The sequence below is a fragment of the Lolium perenne genome, chromosome 1, assembly GCF_019359855.2.
Source record: "Lolium perenne isolate Kyuss_39 chromosome 1, Kyuss_2.0, whole genome shotgun sequence".
Taxonomy (NCBI): domain Eukaryota; kingdom Viridiplantae; phylum Streptophyta; class Magnoliopsida; order Poales; family Poaceae; genus Lolium; species Lolium perenne.
The window spans coordinates 133,226,207-133,236,315 of NC_067244.2; the positions used below are offsets into that span (position 1 = coordinate 133,226,207).

The 10,109-nt window shown below is 46.9% G+C and overlaps 1 protein-coding gene and 1 pseudogene across 1 annotated transcript; both read left to right on the forward strand.

Annotated features, from left to right (window-relative positions):
- Positions 1-852: 852 nt before the first annotated feature.
- LOC127333516 (uncharacterized protein At1g66480-like) lies at positions 853-1,616 on the forward strand (annotated as a pseudogene).
- Positions 1,617-5,494: 3,878 nt separating this feature from the next.
- LOC127302785 (calcium uniporter protein 2, mitochondrial) lies at positions 5,495-8,792 on the forward strand. The gene is made up of 2 exons (XM_051333373.2): positions 5,495-6,120; positions 8,182-8,792. The coding sequence occupies exons 1-2, from the start codon at positions 5,629-5,631 to the stop codon at positions 8,674-8,676; spliced, it is 987 nt and encodes a 328-aa protein (XP_051189333.1). The 5' UTR covers positions 5,495-5,628; the 3' UTR covers positions 8,677-8,792.
- The last annotated feature ends 1,317 nt before the right edge of the window (positions 8,793-10,109 follow it).

The following is a 10,109-nucleotide window of genomic DNA, read 5'->3' on the forward strand; positions in this document are numbered from 1 at the left end:
CTATCCATGAGGCATTAACGAGCCGCAATAGCCACCAGCTCCGTAACACTAGATCTAACCCGATAAAGAATATCAGTAGGAGGAGCACTCCGAGCCTCTTCAACACCGGATCCGGACCAGCGTCACCCCGCCCTTCAAGCTGTCGGATCTCCCACCATGTTCCACAAACATGCCGCAGTTCAGGCCGCCACACTCTAAGAGCGGCCAATCCTTGCCGCCACGCCATGACGCAACGCCAAAACGAAGCCACTCCAACAACTTCGACTCCACAAGCCTCTCATCAGCGTCAACAACACGTCTGTTGACCAGTGACATGGACTGGGAGACCATTATTCTGAAGACCACCATCAACATGTGACCCACCATGATGCTGACAGAGGAACCTCGAAAGCCAGAAAACCAAGAACTACAACACACACACACAAACGATAACCGAGTCTCCCCTCCCCATCATGATGCCAGAATGGCGATCGAACGGGAAGGGGAGCGGCAAGCTCGTCAGCGAGAAACCACGCAATATCCAGAAAACTAGAACTTCCACCTCTAGGCAACATAAAGACAACATAAACACGTTCACGGCTGTGTGCATCCTAACTATACAGAGACCGGATCTATTTCTTAAAGTAATAAAGAGCCCATTTTCAAAAAACATAAACACGTCCATTCTTTGCCAGCCACTTGTATCACTTCAGTACTTCACAACTAAAATCGTGGAAGAAACTTGCAGCAGGCAGCCACAAATCAGCCCTCATTCTCGCGAATTACCGCACCCCAAGCACTAGCAAGAGACTCACAACGAAATGGAGGCATCAACATTTAGAGCATCTCCAGTCGCGTCCCCCAAACCGTCTCCCAAACGGCGCCGGATTGAGCGTTTGGGGGACGTGTTTTGTTCGTGCCGCGTTTGGGGGACGTCTCTCCCCAGCGGCGTCCCCCAATCGAGGTCCCAAACAGTTTTTTTTAACACTTTTGCTTTGTCATTTCTACAAACACCTTGTGGCCGGCAAGCTCCGGCGAGCTGCTCTTCCGTCCATACCGCCGTGGCAGAGCAGAGGCGAGGAGAAGGCGGCCAAACAAAGGAGAGCGTAGCCGGCAATGGGCAACAACATCGGCGGGCGGCGGAATGGCGCGAAGGCAGTGGCGGAGCCAGTCGGGCTAGCTAGCCCGGGCAGACTCCCAAAGTTCATGGCGATGGAGTATTTTGCCCAGCTGAAGCTCCGCCACTGCACAAAGGTGATACAGCTGGACGGCACAGCGTTCCGAGTGAAGTCGCCGGCGTACGCGGGCACGGTGCTGCGTGAGCACCCGGCCTCCAGCTCCTAGACTCCGAGCAGGTGAAGCTGCTGGGCGTCCGCACACGCCCGTTGCAGCTCGACGCGCAGCTCCGCCCCGGCCGGCTCTACTTCCTCGTCGCTCTACCCCAGCCCACGGCGCCCCCGCGCCGCGCCTGGTGCGGCGCGCTCCACGTCGGCGCGCGCGAGCGGCTCGAGTCTCTCATGCTCACGCGCCGCTCCACCTCCGATCTCACCTTCCCCACCGCAACGGCGTCGCCCGCGGCGTCAGACGGCGGCGAGCCCGTGCAGCTCAGGAGGCGCCTTCCCAAGGAATGGCTGTGAGGTCGTCGCTTTCCTCATAATTAGGCTGTTGGAGAAGACAACAAGTACAGAGAAAAAGGAGAGAGAGAGAGTGACATGTGGGCCTGCTGCATGTGGGAGATGAGAAATCTGCTGTCCGGCGTCCCCGCACCATCCCCTATGTATCAGGGACGCACCCAGACGCCGGACGCTATTTGGGGGACTTCCGGACAAAAAAAAAACGATTTGGAGACTGCGACTGGAAGAGATTATTTGTCCGGCGTCCCCTAAATCGCTTTGGGGGACGGTTTGGGGGACGCGACTGAAGATGCTCTTAGTTTTGCCCGTTGAGGCTTTGGTTTGCTTCCGTTTGATTGCGCCTACGTTTACACATTGTTTAGACGCCATTGCAGAATTAGCAACAATAGGGAGGATGGACATTTTGCATTGACGTTTGAGGTTTCCTGTAGACAAGTTAGGGGAGGTGCGAAGTTGTCTCGGAGGAGGATGCTTGACCGCAATTTAGTGTACACATGCGAACTTAGAATTTGGCTTGTAGGAGTATTTTTCTTGTGAGAATTGGCAAAACATGACTCTCCATTCGAAACTGGGCTCAAACGACTATCCATTCAAACATGACTCTCCTCGGTGCTAGCCATTTCAGCAACAGGTCTTGTTAATTTAACATTTTTGTTAGCAAATAAACAACGATTCACGGTTCGGGGCCACCATTGTCAATACTAAGGCTTGAGAAGTCGGTGGAGTTTTCTTTGGCGCCAAACCATTTAGGCAAGCAAAAAGGTCTATAGGCCAACACAAAGGTAAAAAATGTCGAGATCTCAAAGCTCTGTGCCTGGGCTGGTGGTTCTGGCATGTTAATCGTTGTTACGTTCGCCAAACCATAAGTTGTTCTCCGTGTCAATACTCACCCCTGATGTTGACCTAGTTAAGTTCGATGTCGGAATGGCTAGCACCGAGCAAAATGGGTCATATTTGGTTGGCTGAAGTATCATGCTATGATCATCTTTACCTGAACTTTCAATTTGGGGATAATTTATTCAAAAACATGTACTATATTTTCTTCTGCGGTCATTTGACCTTGTATCGAAATGGTTAGATACAGTGGCGGAGCTTGACAGGAAATCGAGAGGGAGGGGGGCAAAAAGCAAAATACGAGTATTTAGGGGGACAAAAGCTCAGAAAATTTCCTTCTAAGCTGCTCCAAAAAAATCCTTCAGAGTTTGATGCAAAGCTAGGGGGTGTTGCCCCCCCCTCCCCAACTTGCAGTAAGCTCCGCCACTAGTTAGATATGAATTTGCATGCCAAAATATAATTTAATTTTCTGGCTAATTAATTAACAACTTGTTCCCAACATATTTATAATTAAAACAAGTCATGAAACAGAGTGAAATGTTGATGTATTTTTATATTATGCACCCTTTATAATAGTGTAGTCTCATATTTTTTTGTACTCCATTGTTTCTGGTTTATAGGTCTTGTGTATATCGTAGACCATTAATTTGACCAATATAATATAATATGAAACCTGTGCCATTATAAAGTATAATATATGAAAATTTCGAATGATACATCTTTTTGATATATACCTCTTATTAGCTGGCAACTTGACAATATAGGGGTATGTGGAGAATCTACAAACCGTAACAGAGAGGGTACATGATTCACAAATTTTATAGTTTTTATATGAAATTTGTGGGAACTTTTTAATCTAAAGAGAAATTACTAAGTCAAACTAATGCTAGATTTTTGGTCAATTTACATCATATTATGTTTGGATATTTTTCAGTTTTGAAATTTCATATTTGACTAAGGCTAGAATATTTATGTAACCAAAATCTTAAACCCTGGTAAGGACCATGTATGATGTATTTAAGTAATTTATATGGTAATCTCCATTATCTATTGTACTTCTTTTTCGGACTTCCAAACATTTCAAATGCAGCTTTCATCATTATTTATCACATTGTTGCATCTGCATAAGCTAATAAAATTACAATAGCATATCAAAATAATTGTTAATAAAAAATAAGAATAACAGGCAATTTTTTTTTTTTTTGCGGCGAACAGGCAATGTATGATACAAGTTAGTATATCCACTCAAATTTTGTTGACACTAGTTCCACGACATCAATAAGAACCGAACGGATGGATTAAACCCAACCAATACATCTGAGCTTCGTTTATTTATCTTTGTTCTTCCAAATATTCCTAGCTAGTACTACTATTTGGAATAGGATTCCGGGGCAGGAGATAACACCGTCACTAGCTGCGGCTGCCCGTTTTGCCTTTCTTAGAAGCAAATTACAAGACTTCACAAAATGGCATCACACCTTATTTGTCCTGCACACGCTAGGAAAGATGTCTGGCTTTTCTCGTACAAATAGTGTGAGGGGGAGGATGTCGTCCCGCCGCGCACATCAACCACTGCCTTCAAATATTCTTGGCAACTTGATATATCTTATGTACGTAGGCATGTCTCGAATCGATGCGGGCACATGCATTTTTGAGCAAAAATGAATAGAATCAGTTCACAGGTTTTCAGTCAACTCGGAGATAACACTAGATCAATATTTTGCCATGGAATATCACTGTTGAGATTGAGCAGCACAAGGAGTCAAGGAGTTGTACATGTCGAAGTGGGATCCGCCAAAATCTATTTACAATTTATAATATTATTTCTGTAGTGTAGTTCTGAGACCAAAATTAATAGCAAAAATAAACTAGAAGTGGAACTTTGGTGGGATCCCACTTGCATCTCTACATGTCCTTATATATGCAAATTAGAGGTTGGAGCTTTTTTCTTGGAAAATTATATCATGCCCACTTTAGTTTTTTTTTGGTTTGATACATGAATACGGAGTACATGATAATTGCTAGCCGTTCGAGTTTTTCCCTGTGGTCGGATGCAATTCTCAATTTCTGACGTGCCACATGGCGAATTTTCATTGGGTCACGTAGAAAATTTGGCGTGCGCCATTGTATTCCTTTTTTTTATGTTATATATATATCATTTTCTAGGTCAAACATAATCTTCTCAAAAAACAAACAAAACAAGATAAAACCTCACAGAATAAAAATCAAGTAGGCCTAAGACTCTTTCCATTTTTTCCCGTTATGTAGATGCGTGGCTAAGACTCTCTTGGTGACCTTGCCTCGCAAAAGAAGCAAACTTTTATTGCAATTATTATTCTGCTGCACTGCCTATCGAGCTGGTGATCTGATCCATGCTTATCCGAGTCAGAGCGCGTAATATATGACCCCAAAACTCTTCTCTAGGACCCGTATCTGCACCTTTGATCAATGGGGATATACAATTTGTTTATCATGGAATTAACCTATGAGAACAGACCCTGTAACCGACCCGTGCAACACGCTTGTAGCACACTATTTTTCGCACAAAAATTCGCACGCGTTATGGAGTTCAGTCGCTACATGGGTCGCATTGCAAACGGCCGATGACCTCACTCACGGAGTACATGTTGTTCATGTGCCAAACCAGCACCAAACTAAACGTGCAAAAGGATTTGGAGCTACGAAAATAGGAACGCCAGACCCGCTCTTTAAAAAACCGCCCTGTGCCAAACACGCACTACACACGTTTGGTCACGGCCTTTCTAGAATGCACCACGCCATGAGCACATTGAACGCTATTTTTAGCTAGAAAACTGGTGGATATTTGAGAGAAAATTTGCAACGAGAACGGTAAAACTTTGGGGCACGATATTTCAGTAGTAGCGCTGTAAAATTTTGGAATTTGGTCCGTGCGAGAACTAGGTCAGAACTGAGGAAGGCGTAAGCCGGTTGGGTTCGCGTCCGACTCAGCGCTGGCTTGGAGGAGCCGCAGCCTGGCTCGAGCGGCCCGGACGCAACCGCGGCGGTATAAATAGCCTCCCACGCCCCACCATTCCTTCCACCGCAAATCAGTCACCCGGTTAAATCGAGAGCAATTTTACCGTTTCCGTCCGGCAAATTCCACTCTTCTTCTTCCTCCCGTCGGTCGGCCACCAAGCAAGCACAGACCCAGTCGCGAGCAATGGCGGCCGCGCTCAGGAGGGCCGTCGCGCAGCGCTTCGCGGCCGCGCCGCAGGCCACCTACGGGATGCGCCGCTTCACGCAGGAGCGGCCCGCGTTCCGCCCCACCATGCCCCCGGACGCCGGGTTCTTGCCCCTGGCCGACCGGATCCGCGACCACCTCGGCGTTTCCTTCCCGCGCATCAACCTCGACGGCCTCGTCCCGCCCGCCGCTCCCCCTGCCCCGGCCCCGGCGCCGGCGAGAGAGGAGGCGCGGGCTGATGTAGGCAGCCTGACGGTGGCGGAGGCGCGGAAGGTGCTGCGCGCCACGCAGATGGAGGCGGCGCGGGCACGGGTGCGGGCGTCCCGCGAGGGCGCCGTGCCCTACGCCGACTTCCTCAGCCTCTGCTGCGACGCCGCGGGCGCCGACGCCGGACCCTCCGTCGCGCGCGCGCTCGACGAGTCCGGATCCGTCATCGTCCTCGGCAAGACCGTCTTCCTCAGGCCCGAGATGGTACGACCCTACTTCTCCCCACCACCATTCATTCCAAATCCATTTTTTACGTTGCTTGATCCGTCTGTGCTTCTTTCCCCAACCTTGTTTTCGTCTAGTTGTGTGCTTTGCAGTTAGCACAGAGAAAGACACGTTTGCTCCTCCCTCTCTTGTACTGTTCATTTTAAATTGATCCGGGCGACCGGGTGCGCATTTTCACAAGGCTCGAGATCTGACGAGATTTTCCGCGTGTTTTGCATGTTTCTTCCCAACAGGAAAACTACCAAAGAAACCGGAGGTGTTCTAAAACAATAGAGCAGTTCGTTGACAGACACCCAAAGTTTCGGGGGGATTTTATCCTATCCCCCCGTTCCTTCCTCCAAGATGGGAGTGTCTTTTCTTCTCTCAAAACCACAAGGAAACATAACATCTACTAATATCTATCTAGCCCCTCGATCTAAATCTGAGGAGGGAAGAAACAATTTTCTTTTCTTTTACAAAAAAAAAAAAAACTCCGATGAATGAACATGAGGAGAACTAACTTGCCCCTGGGCACCCTAAATCTTCGAAAAGAACTTTTGCACGTTATACAGATTGGCTGGCGTCTAGTCAGCGTGAAGAGGATAATGGCTCCATTATTTGGGGAATTGGGCTTTGGTCCATATTATTTCACCACATGTTTCAAATCAAACTAGTATAATGTTTCATAGTGAAGTATTTCACTGGATATTCAACTCATTAATGGTGCCAGCATACACCCATCATATGCCAGTATGGTGCTGCTAGATTGATATACCTTTTGAGCATGTCATACATCCCAACAAATTTAGTTACTCACATATGGAAATATTTGTGCCAGTAGCAGTTTGCTCAAAAGTCCTTCCATGGGTGCCGGTATTCCCTGTTATGGTCATGAGATCAGCCCTTTCTGCCAATTGTGACATGAATGTCCCATCATGCAGTGGTGTCCTTGTCACTAGTTCATTTGATAGGGTAGAAATCGTTTGGTCCAAGAATAATAATAATGGATATATTAGAATTGCTTGAAATTGGAGAGTAGACTCCTAGAGAAATGAGACCTAAATGAAAAGAATTAAACATTAGATACTTTGGCATAATGATAGGAGTGAACTATAAGATGGTTGTGTTTTTAGAGTAGATATGTAGCATACATGTAGTAGGCATTTCAGAATTCAATCAACTGCGTCCAAATGAAGTTGATTTTGTTATTAAAGTTGATCTTGTTAGTACTATTTGTTTTTGAGATGGAAACTATTGTGACTAAAATTAAGTCTCGTCTTTGTTCCTGATGAACACATAAAGCTTCATGCCTTCCGAATTTGAATAATAGTAGACTAACAGGGTGCTAACAAGTCATGACAGATCTACTTTTCTTATATTCTGGGTGACCTTCCCCCCAAAAAAACAATGTTGTCTGGTGACCTAAACAAAAGTTAGGGAACAGCATCACATGCCATGTGGTTCAGATTAGGTCATAACACTCATAGACAAGATAAGTGTACCATTTATTCTTTATTTTCCGTTGGTCCAGCTGTGGTCGCAGTGACTCGGCAAGTTGTCCCTTGCAAGTTGTGGAGGCAGGCGGTGGCAAAAATAGTTTTGGAAAATCTTTTACATGATTTAGTCCTGAGTACAGATTAGGCCATAGCACTCATAGACAAGATATGTAGTACTATTTGATCTTTGTTTTTGCGTGGTCCAGTTGTAGTCTCAGTCAGACTCGTGAAGCCGCCCCTTGCAAGTTGTGGTGCTGGCAGTCACTGTAAAATATTTTCGAAAATGGTTTACATGATTTAGTCTCATAGCTACAACATTCCTTCAAAGATCAAAACCTTTTCCTTGTACTTTCTAAAACCTATTTGATTACGTGTTGAGGACACATACATTTATTTAGGTATATGAAAAACAGTTTTCACTTGTTTTGAAAGGTCTAATTATGTTCAGTTGTAGACAGAGTTTTCTCCTATCAGCATTGCTGTTTACTTTGATAGAACTCCCTTAAAAAGAAGAGCAGCCAAGTAAATTTCGGAAATGTTTTTGTCCTTGTTATTCAAATTGCAGGTTGTGAAAGCAATTGAGAAGGTGATACCCATGCCGCGAGCCCCAGCCATCGCCGAGAACGACCCTGCAAGGGAAGAGCTGAAGGCGATGGAGGCCGTGAAGGCGGACATCGACCGCAGAGCCACGCTCCAGGTGCGGCGGGAGCTGTGGGGAGGGCTGGCTGCCCTGGCCCTCCAGACGGCCGGCTTCATGAGGCTGACGTTCTGGGAGCTGTCTTGGGACGTGATGGAGCCCATCTGCTTCTTCGTGACCTCGACCTACTTCATGGCCGGCTACGCCTTCTTCCTCCGGACCAAGAGGGAGCCCTCGTTCGAGGGCTTCTTCCAGAGCCGCTTCCTGGTGAAGCAGAAGCGCCTGATGAAGGCCCGGGACTTTGATCTCCGCCGCTACAGCGAGCTCCGGCGAGCCTGCGGCCTTCCGTCGCTGCAAGCTCAAAGTAGTCCCTGCGAGTTCGCCCAGGATAGCAATTGCCATTCTTACTGCCAGTGTCATTGATCTGTTATTGCCAATTCTTTGTGCCCATTTGATGTGGCTGCTCTTCATGTACCGTTCTGGAACGCGGAGCGTACTCATTGGAGAATTTTAAGTTGGATTCAGGTTAAAACTCGAAATGGGGAGTGTCCTTGTGGATGCATCTGAGATCTGAGGTAGACGAGGGAGGATCAGCGTGTATATACCGGCTGTAAACAATCTTTGAGATAAAAAAAAAATTCATAAGAGAAAAAAATCGTCCCATGACAGAGCAGGTGTCGCAATCGTCATCCAGCAACTTCTGACACGGCAATAGTCCATGTAAGAATGTCTATTTTTTTTCCCTAGTTGGTCCTCCTGTCTTATTCTTTAACCTAATCAAAATGATCTTGTAAAGAATCAAAAGCATCAAAAAGGCATCCTCAACGGCTACACCGCTGAAAGCACCGGAGCCGTCAGCATTTCTTTCTGCCCGTCCTTTTCTCGCTGTCCGTTTGGACTCTGTCATCATCCCCCACAAGTTTGGTGGGCTTTGATGCTTCCCCTCGTGACCGTCCGTTGCTATCGCCTCCCACGCCCAGCTGTAGTTTAACTCGTCACAGCAAGGAACTAGTGGCTGGCACGACACGACACCGCAGATCAACACGTACCCAAATACCGGGTACCTCCGTGGTTAACTCGCGTGGAGGAAGAGGAACCAGTGGCTGGCACGGCACCACGCAGCCATAGGCAAATTTGACACGCACTGCTGTTCCAGCAATCTACCATTGCCTATTCGTGAACAATTAAGAGAACCAACTTTTGTTAGATGGTTAGCGGCAAGCCGGCAATGGTATCCAGCCTATCAAGCCTATGAAACATCAAATCTTAGGTTTAACGTTTTTAGTTGTTCTAGATTATTAGGCAATTTTCGAGTGAGTTTAATTAGCGAAAGCAACATACTTAATCATACATCAGACTAAACACATGCATTAGATCCGAACATGGAACAAGTAGTAGTGCAAGATAAGAGATGAAAAACACGTACATCACGACTGAGAAGGTTAAAACAGCAGCAACACCATGGCCATCGTTGATGTCGCCTATAGTGTAGTCAGATTTGTCGAGGAAGCAGTCGAACCGACGAAGTAGAAAACAAACAATAGCGAGCAGTCGCGCCGAGATGCTCCCCAAAAACCTTATCGCCCGCCTCCCGGTGCAGGATCTCGACGGACGGAATTTCGGAGGCCTGCTCTCTCGAACGGCTTTGCACGCAATCACCGGGATGGGGAAAGCTAGAGAGTAGCGAAGCAAAAAAAGAACTTTTTTGTTGAGAGAGAGACAGACTTGTGAGCGTGAGACTCCAGATCTGTTCGGTCTCCTGGTCTCCTGGTATAGCCTGTGAGGAGAGCCGGCTTCCTCGAAGGTATCTCGAACTCGAACTCGAGTCACGAAACGCGACGTGCGTGACAAGACGA